At 34.8% G+C, this 18,815-nt stretch overlaps 1 protein-coding gene across 1 annotated transcript in view; it reads right to left on the reverse strand.

Annotated features, from left to right (window-relative positions):
• The window catches only part of EYS (eyes shut homolog), a 625,315-nt gene that overhangs the window by 520,261 nt on the left and 86,239 nt on the right, over nucleotides 1-18,815 (reverse strand). The window contains exons 3-4 of the mRNA XM_058836459.1: nucleotides 13,705-13,827; nucleotides 1,221-1,325 (exon numbers count right to left, since the gene is read on the reverse strand). Coding sequence (XP_058692442.1) covers nucleotides 1,221-1,325; nucleotides 13,705-13,827 — 228 coding nt within the window. The remainder of the gene's footprint in view (nucleotides 1-1,220; nucleotides 1,326-13,704; nucleotides 13,828-18,815) is intronic.

Raw genomic sequence — 18,815 nt, forward strand, 5'->3', positions numbered from 1 at the left:
AATGAATATTAATATTAATATTAATACTATTAATAATAATAATACTATTAATAATAATAATAATAATAATAATATTCCTTAAATATTCTGCATCTTGAAAGTCTATTGTAACACTCATGTCTTAAAAAAGCAATGAGTATATATGCACATATAAATATATATATATATATATATGCACATGTCTGATACACACATATACTTACTTCTATATATAGCAATAGCCATAAATATTTATACATATATTCAAATTATATTCATACCCTTATGCTATTACTTAGTGGCAGTGCTGGCTGTGAGTTTCTGTATTCCATACATCAATAACTTTTAAGCCATTTGTACATTAGTTTTGAAACAGCTTGTATACACTTTAAAAAGGTATATAGCTCTTATAGGGACATAAAAATTTTAAACCACTTCTTTTGCATATCCACTTTAAGTAACTATTTCTGTCTAAATACAAGCTTGATCATTTTATCCTTACAGTGTTAGCTTGGCATTGTAGGACAAGGTTTAATGCAGTATAACTGACTTTAGTATTAAAAAACTGCAAGTGAAATAGCACTATTGTTTCATGTTTGCTCAATACTTTCCAACTATCTGACAACCAGTCGGCCCACAATAAAGAAAGCAGGGGATAAAAAAAAAATCTGTCATATTATGTGTCACATATTAAAATAGCTGGTTATATTAAAAGATACATTTCAATGTGTATATGCTTGCCCATAGCACCAATCCATACTAAAAAGGCACACTGGAGCAAGGGAAGAGTGTGAGGAGTCCTCCCCCTGTGGAAGAAGGAGCAATGCAAATGGTGTGTGATTAACTACACCCCGCTCCCAGCCAGGGTCAACCCACCGCAGCAACCCTTATGACAACTACTATGGCTTGTAGCCTGTCCACATTTTCTTCCAGAAATTTTAAAAATAACTTCCACTAGTAGAAAAGATGGAAACAAAATCATGCTACTGGCAGAGTTGGTTGATTTTTAAGTCTCTCTATTCACCAGTTTGGAAGGCAGGACTTCCAGAATGCAAGTTATATTCTGTAAACAAATTCTGCTGACACCACTTGCATAACAGTTGTAGATTATGCTTCGAGAACACCTGTTCATCCTTCTTTCTTTTCAAACAAAATAAATTACTACTTAGTTGTATGCTTAATCTGTTTCTTTTTTGAAAACAACAGAACATTTCTCAGCTAAATATCATGTGACTTCTTACCTGGCAAACAGCTACAGTAAAATTCACCAGTCAAATCATGGCAATGGCCTCCATTTTTGCAGGGCTTGGAGGAACATTCATCAATATCCGTGGAACAGTTTTTGTCTGACAGAAAAGAAAATTAGACATTAAAACTATAAATCATGCTGGGAAAGTAGAAAAGCTGCTTCACAGTGCAAATGACAACTGCATCATTTGACTTTTCCAGGTTGGAAACATTATTTTATTTCTGTTTGACAGTTCTAAAATTAGAGACATTCATAGATCATAGTTGTTACTCAACAAATTAAATATTTTAAAATTTTATTTAAAATATTTTAAATTTCTATTTAAAATCTTAAATGTTTTAAATGAATAAATATGAACAACATTTGCAAAAACGTTCTTTGTATATTCTAGCATCACAGATTAATACTATAATTACTAGAGCTATATGCTAGTTTGAAAAAAATGTTTTAGAGATTTAATAACCTTAGTAACAATAGCAAGAAGACAGTATTTCTCAAGCTTGCATTCATATTTCCAGATGAATGAAGCCATTTTTCAGATCCAAACATAAACCCACCAGTTCACTCAGCTGTTTCTTTATTTTTCTGCTTTTAAAGAGAATTAATTGAGCTGTAATTCAAACTTATTCAAATCTGAAGCAACAAAAACATAGGCAAATATACAGAAGACACATAGAGGAGAAAATTTAGAAGACAATGGAATAGGTGGCTTATGAAAACAGTTAACTCATTGGACTGGACATACCAAACAAAATCCAGTCTCCTGTTTCTCTATTGTGCACTACATGAATTTAGGGCAATCCTTACCTAGGCTGTTATAAATAATACTGGGATCTTTCTGAACAAAAAATGATCAAAAATAGGTGGGACCAATATCTGGACTAGGAGCTCACAGAAGTTAAGCCAAAGATAGAAAAGGAAAAATGTAACTATCACTGATGTGAACAAGCAGAACTTCTGTTGGTGCTCTATGTAGAAATTATGGAAGGTTCCTTGTATCACTCAAATCAGATATACCAGACAGGCAGAGCATCCCAGGGACCTCTAAGGAGCTGAACTAAGGGATTGCGTGAGGTTTCTGGGGCCCCTCTCGGACAAACAGAGCTTGGACAATTATAGATTCATTACAACAATAAATGCATGGATGGCAGAGGGTGTCACCTTGCAGTTTTGTGTTCCTTAACCATATGATGTACTTTCAGCTAACATGTAAAATAGAATGTATGCAAAAATCAAATTAAATGGGTAGGAGAGAAAGTGAGGAGAAGACAGAGGAAGGAAAAAAAAATCATTTAGAAAAAGGTTAAAGGGAAGCAGAAGCTCATAGACAAGGATAATGATAGAAACCAGGTAAGACTTTGACATTTTGTGGAAAATACTGCACAGTCACATATAATATGCTGTATTTAATAATTAAATACAGACCACAAATCCAGTAGAATCAGTTTAATAGAACCTTAAATTTTTATAGCTTGAGGGTTTTTCTGTTGCTGTTTTGTTTTTTTGTTGTTTTTAATATTTTAAATAGCTAAAAGAACTAGCAGAATACTTAACAACACAGGACTTGGACCCATAGGATATTAATTACAAAAGCATAATTTTTGAAAGGAATCATAATTCAAAAATTCAAAGATATTTGAATGTACTATTGATATTTTTTCATGTGATAATGGGAAAGGTAACTGCAAGTTACTTGATTCAAAAATTAAAGGGAAAAGTACTCTCTAAAGGAAAGAAATGTGAAAAACTTGGTTGAAGCAGTCAAAATCCATGGAAAGGGAGGGGGTATGAACAGCATAGTAACCAAGGAATTCAGAAGAACTGCAGAGAATGTAGAAAAGTTCTGATTTGAAACCTGATAAAGAGTGAACATCTTACTTAAAAAAGGAAATTAAGAAAGCTGCTGCTTTCTGTAAGTACAAAAGAACAAACTTTCTCTTTGTGGGAGAAAGACGCTGGATATTAGGAGACCAACATGGCACTTCCTGGTCTTCAAAGCATGGAAAAGCCCAACTGACAAAAAAGCAGGTCAAGTTGCTAAGGATGAACTAAAACGTACAACATAAATATGCAAGCATGAAATCAGACCAGCAAAACATGTAGCTATCATAGGATGGTCAATTTAACAAGAAATTATCCTGTATGTCCTTCATATCAAAGCTGAAGGAAAGCTGCTGTTTGCCATCCAGTGAAGGAGGATGGCTACTAATAATGGTAATCATGAAAAATTGTTTAATGCTTCTTCTTCATCAATCATCAGTAAAAAGACCAGCTTTAAAGCAGGTCAGTGTCATAATTAATACTTATGATTAAAGGGAAAAACTTCAGTGTTGAATACAGAGCAAAAGCTGGAGAATTGTCAGATGAGTTAAATATTTGGGCTGGTTTGATTAACTATACCCTTGGCTACTAGTGGACAAAAACTCAGTAGTTTTCTTTGTGAATGTGTGAAAAATAGGTAAAGTACCATAAGACTCACTAAAATCAGCCTTTAAGAAAGGAATAAAACACAAAGACATGAAACTATAAATCCATTTGTGAAACTTCAGTTCCTTAGAGTTTTAAAGTGGTTACTTGCAAAAACCTAGAAATACAAAACAATTCATAAAAAAATGGGCCTTATATAAGCAAATTAATTCCCTTCTACACTAAATTTACACATTTTTTGGATAACAAAACCCAGTAGCATATGTCACTGTCCCTTTCTTCACTAATGTATCTGCCATGTTTTTGTGAAATCACAGTAATTGGTCTACATAGAAACTATTAAACAGAAACTGTAAGAGAAAATTATTAGGTGAGCAAAACTTTATGGAAAGGCATATTCACGCATTAGTTATCAGTGGTTTTGCTACCAGACTGGATGAATGAAAGATTCATTAAAGGTTTTGAAAGAAATCTACTGCCCATTCAATTCCATTAAATTTTTTTCAACAATCTAGATGGTGGACAGCAAAATAAACTTACTGATGGCAGCAAAAAAAGGTACATGGAGGAACAGGATTAAAAGTTTTCATGAATTTCAACAAATTGAAGATAGAGTTGGATATAACAAATGTAATCCAATCAGAAGATAGCATACAATACAGAAAATCACAAGTTAAGTAGGAACAAACACCAGAATTTTGTTTTAAAACAAATAGTTTGCTAGGATGCATAAAAAAAAACCAAACCATATCCAGCTATAAGCATAAAATTATGCTTCCATTCTCATATTTCTGGAGTAAAGTTTCTTTTGGAGTGCTTTGCATTGTGCAGTAAGGTGCATTCAAGAAAATTGTGGGCCAAATGAGAGTTGATATGAGCATGTTAGGAATGACACACAGCTCAAAAGCATGACCTTTGAGGATTAGCAAAATAAATGGGCCTGTAAAGCCTAAATAAGAAAGGTTTGAATAGAAATGTGATGGGAATCATAAAATTACAAGGTACTTTTGCAGAAGTCATCAGTTTGCTGTGTTTGTAGTAGACAAGCTGAGAAGCAATGCATTTAAATTGCAGTGAAATATTAGATAATAAGGAAATCCTTGTGATGGTTAGTACAGCATCACACTGGAAAGATTCCCCCAAGAAAATAAGGAATCCTTGGACTTTAAGATACATAGGTGAGAAAGAAACATAGTATATTTTGTGTTTTTGCTGTGCTAAGAATGAAGCAGATTATCATTAGTATTTTGTTCTAGCGTTGTTATTATTTAATTTACAGAACATAAATTCTATTTATAACACTGGAGGAGGTCCAAAGACTTATGTTTGTACAATGAGTTTGATTGTCTGGAAACTTGCTTTGCCTTATGGTAAAGATCTAAAGTCACTTGGTGTGCGTTAACTGTGCTCTGACTTTTGGAACCTAGTGCATCTATCCAAATTTCTACTCTATTTCTCCTTTAAAACACACTCCTACATTAGTGGTATAAAAGAGAGGTGAGCCCAGACTTGCAGCAGACAAGAGAAACAGAATAAAAGCTTTAACACTAACAGGAAGAGACAAACACATTTTTCTTGCACACCATAAATGCACATGGTTGCAATTACAGAGGGACAGATACTAAGGCCTACCCTTCCAAAAAAGCAGTACATCTTTTGGCACATTCAATCTGAATCCACCCCTCAAATCTTTCTCATGAGAAAGTCATAATGAGGCAAATGAGGCATTTTATACTTCCCCAGTTCTCTTTTTCTGTAGGTGAATGTGAAAAGTCCTTGCTCTATTACTTCAACACTGACTTTTAAACAGAAACCTCATTTCCACTCTCACTTCCTTTCCTGCATCTCCTTTCCACAGGGGTGTAAGCCTATGCACCAAGTGAAATCTTGTGATAACTTTTGTTTAGCTAAACAGTACATTTTTCAATGTACTGCAGGCCACTTCTGGTCACTTGTAGTTTTCAGATACAAGCACAGAAAAAAACCATGCAGATTATAGCTACTGAACTGTAGGTGAGCTGTATGTGGAGGAACAACAAAAGCAATTTGAAAAGGACTGCTGAAGACCTCAGCATATGAGCACTGTTGCAGTGCTGTTAGGAAAAAAATTCTCAGATGTATTTAAATAAAACAAAAAACGAACATTGATGTGTAAAATACCTCTGCATAAAACATTGATTAGAATGTTCCATATTTAAGAATAAGTGAGAAGGATGCAAGAAAAGTTGCACAATTTATTCAAGAACTGAAGAAAGCATGCTGTCGGCAAAGGCTTAAAGAGCTCCATCTGTTTCATTTAGGAGAAACAAAACTAAAAAGTGACTTGATTACAGTGTGTAAATATCTTTACAAAGAGAAAATACTTGAATAGCAAGAGCTTTTTCATTTTATGTAGAAAAGGTAATGAGATGCAATAGCTCAAAGTTGAAGACAAAAATTAAAATAAAATATTTAATTTAAACTTCTAAATGTGATGGTGATTACTACTAGAAAAAAAATGCCAGTGAAATTCTGGCTTCTTTTCATGCATTCAAATCAGGATTGAATGCTTTTGGATTCATTGTGTGCTTTAATCAAAACTAGAGTAATTAGGTTCAGTACAAGGTGGTTAATGGCCAACATTAACTTCCTTCTGGTACACAGACCTAATACAGAGCATACTACCAGCCATTTATGGATTGTTAGAAGACTTGCAGAATAAATACACTCATCCTGTAGCCCTCTCTGTGTCTTTCCTGGGAAAACATCTAAACAATTTAGTGAGACAGGTATATTTCTGTGACAGTAATAGCCCACCCTGAGGCACATAGGCTCTGTAGCATCACTGTCATAATGTGAAATGTGTATGTCCTCTTTTTGGAGGTTTTGGAGATTACTACGATAACTAGAGGCAAGGTGTTGCTCTATTGTTACCAGGGCACATAGCCAATGCAGTTTCATTTCTTGCCTGGCTACCAATCTGCCAAGGGAAAACAAAAATCTTTTCATGAAAGATGTGTCAACAGCTTTAAAAAAAAATCATTCTGCATTTAACACATTTCCCTTACTGGCTCAAGACTCCTCAGTAGTCTCCAGTCAAATCATTATTTAAGTGAAGAGTCAAGCTGTGGTGTAATGTTCCCACTATCACCACTGCAGCCCTGAGGCCCAGTGCACATGGCACTGCCATTCTTAGCCACTGCTCAGGTGTCAAGCTGAGAGCAAGGGTCTCAGGATTTGTCCAGTGTCCAGGCTGATGTTGGATCCATAGAATTATGGGATGGTTTGGTTTGCAGATGACCTTACATACTGTCTAGTGCTAACCTCCTGTCATGTTCAGGGACACCTTCCATGAGACCAAGTTGCATAATGTCCCATCCAAACTGGCCCTTTAAACTGCTAGGGATGGACATCCACAGAAAGTAATGAGAAAAGAAAAAATCAATCAATCATGACAAAGAGGAACGCCAGAGAGATAAAGAACAAAAAAAAGTCGGCAAGTTACTAAAGATGGCACTAAATAAACTCTATTTTAGTGTGGTCATACCAAAACTGATAGTGCCATACCTTTTATAGTCTGGCTCTATCAAAGCAAAGGATATCAAAAGATAATTTTTTTGTTGTCTAAAAAGGTAACCCAGTATACACTGGTAAATATAATTTAGTATCAATAATTTCACTATTATGGTTGGTATTGCAGAGGCAGTGAACAACAGACTTTTTTCCAACATCAATGATTTAGTGGATTTTTTTCAGAAGAGAAACCATATACCAGAAAAAAACTAAACAAAGCCTAAATAAAATCATTCCTATATAAGATGCCATTTCTGTTTCTCAAATTCATTAACAGAATATCTGTAAGGGATGAAAAATATTTACTGGGGAAGTTGCTTAAAGGTTGATTTTTTTATGTCAGGTTTTATTCACTGTTTGCTCAGGTCATAACAAAAAATTAAGTCCTAACAAGTTTCTTGAGGCAATAATAACAAAAATATTGATTGAAATTCAATCTATTATCTATAAGTTATTTTTCAGATGTACTCAGATGTAAAAAGTTAAAGCAGTGCTTACTCTGCTGACATATTACTGTTCATTGTATGGTGTCATCAATGACATTAATAAAAAAATATGGAGAGAAGGAAAAATGAGGTTTATTTTCCACAGTAGCTCAGGAAGACTAAAAATTTCAGCTACATGTTCCAGTGTCTTCTGTGTGTTTTAATCACTATATGAGCTTTTCTAGATATGATTTTTTACTTTTTTTTTTTATTTGATAAGGGCCTCCTAGCAATTGACAACATTTTTTAAACTGAAAATCAAAGCTATTCATATTAAATGATTACTTTCCAATATATCTAAAACTAATTAAGTACCTAGTCACATCCAGAAAGATATTGACGGATGCTCTACATACATCATGTTATGCATGACAGTTGGAATCACTATTAAAAAACCTACCACTATATCTGAAATAATGGAGATTAACTGGAATACCAAAATAATCTCATAACACCTTCAGAAGAGCAAAGATAAAGAAAATTCCATACAAGCTAATTAAAGTTTTGATTGAAGAATTAACTTATCGTTTGTCAGGTGGTTCCAACTATTATTATTCACCCTCTAATTTAAACAAATCATGTTTAGTATTTGCAGATGGAATACTACTGGACAAATGTGCCATTTCATTTCTCATATAAAAAAAACTGAACAACTTTGCTTATATTTAAAATGACTGTGAAAGAACTATTTATTTGCTTTTTTTCCATGCAATTCATTAACTTTTATGTATTATTTTATCAAAATTTTTTATGTAATGTAATTTGCAGCATGATGAAACTTAAACAGATTTTTCTGCACTCGACTGAATTTTTTTTCCCTTTCAAGTGTTCTAACCTAAATTCCTTCCAAGGAAAGCAGGTACACTTACACATGACATGACAATAAATATTCTCTAATAACTCAGAAGTACATAGTGAATACATTTCCATGTATGCATAAGTGTTGTTTATTTTCCAGCATGTTAAGTTTGCACACCCCACTGTGGGAAGCCTGCCCTCAGCAGCCTGCCATTTGTAGCCAGCAGCCCATCTGTGCTGTTCCAGCTGAGCAGGGGAAGGGAAGTCAGCCCTTCACTCCTCCATGGCCTGCAATGAGTCAGAGCTCCGCTGGCCAGGAGCCTGGGGAACCATCCCTCTCCCACCTTCAGCTTCCAGATTTTGTTTTTGTTTGAAAAACCATAGCATTTTGACTAGAGCTCAGAGACAGGCAAGTTGTTTAATTTAACTGCGTCATTAGGGGACATCACAGAAAAGACCTGGCTTTTGAGCTGCTTCTGTGAAGGCCATAACGGTTGATATACGTGGAACAATAATCTGATGCACGATATGCGAGCGAGGCTGAGTTCCTGTGTTTGACTTTAAGGGTGGGTGAGCATCCATAGATCACAGAATCAACTAGGTTGGAATAGACGTCCAAGATCACTGAGTCTAGCTTTTGACCAATCACCACCATGTCCTGTCATTTCTTGAACATCTCCAGTGTTCATGACTCCACCACCTCCCTGTCAGCCCATTGCAAAGCTTGACAGCCCTCTCCATTAAGAATTTGTTCCTGATATCCAACTTGAACGTCCCCTGGTGCAGCTGTCTGGGGGAACAGGCTAACCCCCATCTTGCTAGACCCTCTTTTTGTGTAGACATAGACCTCTCAGGCCTGCTTTTCTCCTTTGAATTGTTTGGGACAGTACTTTTTATGATTAACAGGGAAAAGAGGATGTAGTGACTCAAAAATTTTGTTCTATGCAGTTTTCCTGATAGTAACTAAAAGCATATATGTCAGGGAAAATGTGTCCAAAATAGAGCAGCTTTTGTAGGCTTGCTGAAAACAAAGCTTAGAATACCACAGGAAAAGAATGCACAGGAAAGATTTTCAAAAGCTCAGAGAAAGATAAAATCTTATGTCTTGTGATGTTGCAGCTGAGCTGCAAGACCTTGTACATCCTTGTATAATTTTGATTTTCAAATGTTCAGTGTTGCAGTGCCCACTTGTTTAGCCATATCTACTACAGAATTCCTAAAGCCCAACAGTACGAGACATTACAGAAGAAACTACACAGATTTGATCTCCAGAACACATATTAAAAGGCTTGCATATTTATTTAGTCTCTTGTGTAAATTTAAGTCAATCTGTGACTGATGATAGATTCTGACTGTTGATTCATACTGTCTCATTATAATGGTAAACATTAATGAGATATGAGCAAATCTTAGAGAAGGATCATTTTACACAGAGAATTCATATGGACCATGATATAAATGAGGAAGTCAGATTAAGACTCTCATGCATATAAACTATAACGACAAAATTTGGTGCTAAGTGATGAAGTAAAAATCAATTTGGAATCAAGTTTTTTCTACCCAGTATTCACTGATGTCCCCTTACCAGTGTAGGGCTCATCCATATAAATGAAAAGTTTTGAAATAGTTTTAAATAATAATTCAATAAATAAATATATAATTAAATGAATCTGTTCTAATTTTTAAAATTGGAAAAGGGTTTATGATGGAAAAAATATAATCCCATCATTTATTTAAGATTAAAACCCCATGCTTTCTCATCCAAAACCACTGAATTACAGAGTTCTTCAGTTCTAAGAACTTTATTACCAGAGAAAATCCACACAAATAATGACAATGGTCAGTAATCACACCTCATAAAACTGCCTCCTCCTTCTGAATCATTGATGAATTCAACACCATCCCACTGATGTGTCAATTTGAAGTGTCTTACTACCTAATGGACTAAGGGTGTCCATTTCACTGTTCAATATTAAAATTCCCTACTTTGCCTATCTTCAGGTTTGGATGTGTTGAACAAGACATTTTCTAATTTTTGAGGCTGGCCAGTTTAAAAGACTTGAACCGCCTTTACCTATCTCAACTTCCAGATGTTCTCAAAACCCCTTTAATTGGCAAAATCAAATAAAACACTGTGAGGGAAGGAGGTAGCAGTTTTTCCATGTGTCCATTTGTCCAGTAGCTCTTTATTACAGAATAATTATCATAATCCTGTGTATGCAGATTACCACAGGAGGGCATTTGAGGAAAAGCTTTGATTGTAGAGAAAGAATTTTCCTGATCTTTTTCAGGAGCTGTCTGTTTTGGACAGAGTAAAGGAAATGCTATGCAGCAAGTTCCAAAGGCTGCCAGAATTCTGGTGCTCACCCTTTCAGCAACAAACAATTCAGCTGGCAGCAGAAGATGCAAGAAGGCTCCCTGCTCCTCTCAGGACCAGCTCAAATGTTTTGGGTGTTCCTGTCCTGCTGGCTTTCCTCTGCAGGAGAGAGTTGCTTCCACCATCTATCCCTGGTCCCCATTGCACATGTGGCACTGCCTCTTCCCAGCTCTGTTCTCAGGGAAGTACAAATATCCTGTGGAGCACCACAGCCTGGTCCAAGGGGGGATTCAACCAAGGTCATTCAAGAAAGCCCTCCTGTCCCATGCTGCCCTTCCATCAGAGTTTCAGTGCATGAGGCACATGATCCCAATCAGGATTTATGCTGCCATGCACAGATAGCAAACAGGAAAATAAGCAAACAACCAGGCCTAAGGCAATTTTATAACAGACCAGCTAAGATGTTAAAGGTATACTTAATTTAGAGATTGCTTTTAATATGATAGGAAAACAAAAGTGTGTTTAAAAGAAAATAAAAGGTAAAAAATCAATCTTGTACAGTTAGTGGACTTTTTCAAGTGTTACTTCCTTGACGTAGTCTCATCAAAAGACTACAAGGTGTGATTGACAGGGCATTAGCAGATCTCTTGATGAACTTTTTAACATGTGCCTTCATCAGAGCTAATTGTTATCAGCTAACTGCTCTGTTTATGGTGCTTTCCTACACTGATTATGCAACTTCTGTGTTGCTTAAATATTAAGTGGATAAAAATTTTATATGTATATACATACACATTATGTTTCCTTTAGCCCTTAAATAGCTTTTGAGTGTGTTACTATAGCACTATCATTGCATGCCATTTATATAAATCTTAAAACAGAAGGACATGAAACAGTCTTTTGTCAATGCTTGCCTTTTGTAAAGGATAGAAGCCCAAATATCCAGTATTTTGCATCACAGACTCTTTCTAGGGAGGCTTAAGCAGCTGTTGGAAGTCTTGGAGAGAGCAGACCTAATGAGATCCACAGTGACTGTGAATTAATTGTACAAAAAGCATGAGCACAGAGGAAATTATTCAGTGTAATCAGGAGGATCCTTGTCCCTACTTCTAATTCCAGTCAGTAGGCTGGCTTATTTGTTTTCTTCTGGGAGCTGTTCTGTCTCACAAAAAAACCCAATATGAAGTGAGATCAATAGCAGACTCATGATGGAAAGTCTGTCACATAGGAAAAGCAGGAGAAATTTGAGCTTTTTCCATATTAGCCTATGATGCAGTCATGTGAAGTTCCGTGGCTTCAATATAGGCCTAAAGGTATCCATTAAAATCTACTTGTAACTCACTTGCAACTTTTTTACTGTCTACAGATTCTGAATCCTACTTGTCTTGAAATGAACAAGGATATTACTGGCAAACTGCATCAGTATGAACATAGCATGAAGAGTTCCTCCTAAGGAACATATACTCTTGTCTCAGGCTTCCTTAGTGACACTCACACATTAATTTGTAGTTCTGGTTCTATAATGTGGACTCCATTGCATCTCAACATAGCATTACTATATTTTTAAAGGAACAGCCTTCCCTGCGTTACCCATTTCAAACTGACTTTTAACAACCTACTGCAGAAAAGTTAGACCATTTTGATTCTAGCAGGAGAAAGTTTTAAAAGCTTCTTCTTTTAAAATTTTTGCATTAAACTTCTATCTATACTAACAAATACTTTGTAATCACTTCTGTTATTTTCAAAATTGATGCACGATAGACTAATTATGCAAACTCATGACTGCAAAGTCAGTTACCAAAGTAAAAAGGAGAATAAGATCTTACAGGAAATATATCACATCTCAGTTTTATAATGCTGAATAATATAACAGTATGTTTGCATGAATCAAGGAAACTCACAGATGTTTGTGGCAAGTGCAACTACTATTACTTTCACAGATTCTAAATCTCTGTATATTGCCTTAGATTCTGTATGTCCCACCTTCCTACTTTTAACCATAGATAAAACATGAATGAATAATTTCTAAACTGAAAGTCACTGGTGTTACTACCAACCTGAAATGCTCTGATTAATTTGCCTCCTCATGCTTCACTGTCCTACTTGCTTCTCAGACTTTTCATTTCTCCATATAGCTCCCTTCCATTTTTTTCTCCTTTCCTCTCCACTGGTCCCCACACATTGTGAGCACTCTCAATAAATCTGTTTGGCTTTTTATTACAAGATCCACTAACTGTATATGATTTCTTAGACTGCCACTGCTTGTCTTCCTGTTACTACTTATGACTAATGCTGCTCCATTTGCCTCTGAAATCCGCAACTGAAAGTCAGTGTTCAGTGCCTGATATACTACTTTAGATGGCATATTTTTGGAGACAGTTTTATTGATTTCCCCATGATCCTATTAGCTGCTTCTGGCAGAAAAGAGAGCCTTGAAAACTCTTCCTGATGCAAGAGCTATTTTGTTAAACCTGTTAGACAAGCAAATAATTGTTCAACTTACAAGAATTTATCCTAAGGATCTGATGGCACCTTTCTGAAAGAGTGCAAAGTGTCATCTTACTAAAATTGTGTTCTTGTTACCATCTCAATCGAGTATGGCTGTGATAAAATCTTCTGGAAAAAAATAGCACCAGCTACCTACTCACCTATGTTTCATAGACTAGGTGTTTTCGAGCAATTTTTTTCTTCTATGCAAAATACAGTTTTGCTTTCCATACACGTTTTCATTTTTATCATATCAGGAGGGAAATTAAAACAGATTATCAATTGCACAGAACACTGAGTTGATTTTATTTTTATTAATGCTAAAACACTGAAAAAGTGCAATTAATTTCAGAAAAGAAAATAAATAGTTTTATTCTTTAATGTCTCTTCCAAGTTAAAAGAAATCTTACCAGTGAATCCTGGAGGACAAGCACAGCTGTAGTCTGCAACCAGGTCTAAACAAGTTGAATTGCTTTTACAGAAGCCATAAGTGCACTCATCAAAGTTGATTTCACAGTTCAGGCCTTCAAATCCTTGGAAATAAAATGAAAGAGCTATGCATTATTCAGCTATATCTGTGCCTTATTTTTCTAAAGCAATGTCTTTAGGTCCATTGTTTTCAATTTACTCTTGTAAAAATGATCTTGAATCCTTACAGAAAGATCATTCTAAAAGCTTTTTCTGCTCAGCCATTAGTAGGAAAATGCACCTTTTTCTGTCAAGCATACTTTTAAAGGAGTCAATAAATGAAAGCACAAATTTAGGATTCAGTATGTTCATTAATCTAGTTCAACTCTTAGTTTAGCAGAGACTTAAGAATTTTTGTATCTGCTGCCATTTTGACAACATTACAGATGAAGTGGAGCTGGTATTTGGACATCTGCTGTCTAAAATCAACCCTTAAAATCTCTCTTAAAATCATTTCTCAAAGAGTTTTTCTGCTTTTTCTATGTTTTACAGATCCCCAGAATTGTCGAGGTTGCAAGAGGCTTTCCAGATCATCTAGTCCAACCCAGCACCACCACAATCACCCCTGAACCATCTCCCCAAGTGACCCATCCAGACACCTCTCGAACACTTCCAGAGATGATGACTTCACCACCTCTCTGGGCAGTTTTTCTATCATATATATATAAACTTATAAATTATTATTTATAAATTAAAGTTATAAATCTTTCAGGGATGTTTTTCTTAGCTAATAATACCTAATCTGAACTTCCCCTGACACAATTTAGGGCCATATCCTCTCATCCTTTCACTACAGACATGGCAGAAGAGACAGACCCCCACCTCAGTAAATCCTCCTTTCAAATAGCTGTAGAGAGCAGTGAGGTTGCCCTGTGCCTCCTCTTCCCCAGACTAAACAACCTCAGTTTCTTGTGTCATAACAACTTTCACCAAACTCAGAGGCCCAACAGTGTTTTTTTATAGTTGAAATTGCTAGAAAATGTCCTCTCCAATATCTGACATTTCATGCTCTTGTAAATGTATTCTAATTCATGGTCATGCTACAAAATGAGTGTCATTAGTGCTGTCACAGGCCATGGCTGCAGGAAGACCATGACTAATGCTAAGCTATCGGTACCCTCAGTGCAAGCCATATTCCTATAATTCCTCAAACTGACCATGGAACCAATTTCCACTGATCCTTAAGTCATAAAACTTTAGAATTACCCTTAATTCATTAATAATGTATAAAATAGCATTCTTATTTGCATTTAAAGTTTAATCAGACCCATGTCTCAAAGGTAACACATAAGCCACAAAATTAGAAATATAGATGCCAAGATTTATTTTTGTATAAACTGGTCAGGCAGGCTTAAACAGCAAATTTATCTTTTCCAAGGTTAATTTCTAGCTACCTTCCAACAGCTATTTTGGCTTCTAATTTAAGCTAACTAATGACAGAGGCTGTAGTTATGAGAATTATTTGTGGCAATTTCATCTCTTATGATGAGTTTCTGAAGTAATCGCCGCTGGAATGCCCATTTAATCTATACATACCTGAAATATTGTCAGCTATGAAATCAGCTACCATGAGTCCATATTTAGAAAATAGTAGAATTTGAAAATTAAAATAAAAAACATTAAAACATCAAACATACCAGGTTATAAATTATAACTTTAGCTTTAATTTTAACTAACATTTCATTTAAAAATGTTCATAAGAAACCCATTTGTGAAGGCATTTGAGAAAGAAATTGTAATTTTACAGGTTTTTAAACATTTTAGGTTTTTTTTTACTGAATATTACTCATTTTTTATACAGTACTGATAACCACAAGCAGTGTGCATTTTTAAAGAAACAGACCTCAAGTGATGAAAATCATATTATTTCTGTGAAAGTTCTAATAGTTTTTTTTAGTGATGGCATATTAAAGTCATTATCACCATTGTAGATTGGTCTACAATGCTACTTGCTATTATCAGTCAGAAATATGCACGTCATTAATGAAGGTAAAAATGTTTTTTGTAAGTTTATTGATGATATTTTCCATGGAATTAATGTACTCCTCATTTGTTTTTTCTCTACTGCTTAAAACTTTGCTAAAATCATTATGTTCTGTCTGAAAAAAGGTAGCATTTACAAATATATATATCTCCACTCTTAATTTGTCTCCAATCCTAATGATCATAGTTGTTTTGGTAGACACATTGTCTTGGTGGATAAAGATGCCAACGAGACTTTGGAAAGGAATGAATGACTTCCATAGAAAGGAAGTTTTAACAACGGCATTGAAGCCTGTCAAGGAGATGTTTTGCAAACTGCAGGCAGTTTTGAAAATTGTCAAAGATAATAAAAATAAATTATTTTGAACAACTTACCTTCAGGGCAAAAGCAATCATAGCTGTTGACATCATTCTGACAAACAGCACCATTCAAGCAGGGGGCTGAATCACACTCATTCATTTCTGTTTCACAGTACCGGCCTGAAAAACCTGCAAATGAAGTAAGATAAGCTTTGATTTTCTTTGTCATTATGTATCCTATTAGCACAAAACTTGCATTTCAAATGGTGTTCTTTAACTAAAACCCAGCGCTCTTATGATCCATATTCACCTGGAAAAGGAAATTTTACGTCAGAGTTTCTGTCTTTTATTTACCAAGAGTTAAATTTTATTAATTTTTTATTCAATATTACAAATACATCTTAATTAATGGAATAATAGGAAATGCTTCCAGAATGCAAGAGGAGATTCTTAGCTGTATGTCTACCAGGTAGAGATTTTCAAGTGCTTTTCTTGTATTATAGTAATTTTAGTATATTTGTGATATAGTCACAGAATGTTTTGGGTTGGACTGACCTTAAAGATTAACTAATTCCAAGCCCTCTGCCAGGGGCAGGGATTCTGTCCACTAAACCAGGTTGCTCAATACCTTTTTTTTAAATTTTGCCACATTAGTTTGAGAAAGAGTACATCAATTACACCATTACTGTACATATATCAAGTACAATGTTCTATCCACTGTGTAGTGCTTATTGCTGGGGTGAGTAACAAAATACAGAGTACAAATATACAAATACTGAGGCATGGCAAAGACGCTCTGCATGAGTCAGGTCTCAGGACGTGTAAAATGCATGGCTCAATTATGGTACATAAGGCTGTTGGTTTTGTTTCTAAAATAAGGAAAACGCACATTATTAAAACAAAAATCTGAAGGCTAATTAAACTTGCATAAGGAAAGAGTAGCTCGGTTTTCTCATTTCTTACAGGTACTTTGAGACACTGTACAGGGCACAGGTGCCACAGCAGCAGCAGTGGGGCCTGCAAGGGGATCCTGTCAGGAGAGAAACACATGGATAGAAATTGTTTAGTAGATCTACAAAGAAAAAAAAATTTAAATTAGCTTCCATTGTGGGGAAACTGTGCAGAATTAACCAGTTGCCCCTAAGTTACATGTGCTAGATGAAGACATGATAAATTGGTATTTTCATAAGTAACAACCAAAGGTGTGATATTTAATCTTAAATATAATGAATAATTCTAAAGGGCATATAATGTGAATCAAGATCTATACATCTTAATTTGTTTTGATGATACATCATATCAAAGAAACTTTGGAGGGGGGGGTTTAGAAAATTGCTGACACCAATGAAATTAGCTCGTACTTTATTATGCTTAAAATATTTAATTCAGAGAACAAGAAAATAAGAATAAAAAGTGGCTTTGTATGTGTGTGTATTAAGACTGCAGGACAAATTACTTTTGCTTTTGGTTTAGAGCATTATGACCTTTCTTAAAACAAAAGTGATTAGGCATAGCTTACAACCTACTTTAATTTAGCTATTGCAGATGATTTTTTTAAAGTTTTAACAAGTTAGAATAATTTTCTAGAATTTATATTCTTTGGAAAATGTTAGCTTCTAACACCTATAACTGAGAACCAACTGCCTAGTTGGAAACTAATTCAGATTGGAAACTTAGCTATCTGCAATCTGGCCTAAATAAGTTTGTTTCTTTGTATGGGGTTTTTTGGGGTTTGTTTGTTTGTTTTGTTGTTTCATTAGAAGTACAGAAAATTAACAAGTACAGAAGGACAGAGAACAGTACCTCATTCTTAAAAATGGAAAAAATTCTTTTTCAAGCTTTTCTGGGGTTTTTTTTAGCATTTATGCCTATTCATAAATTATTTTTTTTGAAAACAGCACCTTGTAGAGAGCTTCTTAATGGAGCTACTGGGAAGCATATTCGGTCATTTTTGAAATAAATACTTAGAATTTTCATAAGTCTAACTGATAGCATTAAAATGTTTTAGGAACCACTGTTGCCACTTAAAGATTAGAAAAATCCCTGCATTTTTATTTTACCATGTGAAACAATCTCAAATCTGAGAAGTGACTCATGAGCTTCCAGCTCTCAACATGTCTGCTTGTGATGTTGCAACAACTCCCTGTGAGGAGTCATGACTGGGTCACCCTTTCTCAGGAGTGATGTAAACATCCAGCAGTCGCACCTGACATTCTGAGGATCTGTGTTACAGCAGGACTAACAGGAGAGGGGAAATATCAAAGGGGTAAATACAGAGCTGCAGGTAATAGAAGCTAATTTATAAAGTTTTTCATTACATAGTTTACTTCATCGCTATTTTGTAAACTTACGGATTGAAAGAGAAGAAATTAAAGGCATAACTAGAAACTGTCTTTAACAGAATTTGGTGCATACTAAAAGAGCTGAAAGGAAAATATATTGATAGAATTTTATTTTTTCTTGTCACAGTTTTAAGAGAATATATCCTGCAGAACAGAGAACAATTTAAATGTAGTTTGTAATTATCTTAAATTGTATCTTAAATTGTACTTAAAAATTAGAATAAATAAAATGTAATATATAATAAATATCATATCATATCCTTTGATTATGTTTATTTCTTGCTGATCAACATACCAACAACTGACACTTCTTTCACAAACATCAGATAACTCGGTAGGCTGAAAGAGCATGAAGAAAAATAAGCTGCATTTATATTATTTTTAAATCAAGAATGAGATGAGGAATACTTTGGGAATATAATCTATGT

Source organism: Poecile atricapillus, chromosome 3 (assembly GCF_030490865.1).
Source record: "Poecile atricapillus isolate bPoeAtr1 chromosome 3, bPoeAtr1.hap1, whole genome shotgun sequence".
Lineage (NCBI taxonomy): Eukaryota > Metazoa > Chordata > Aves > Passeriformes > Paridae > Poecile > Poecile atricapillus.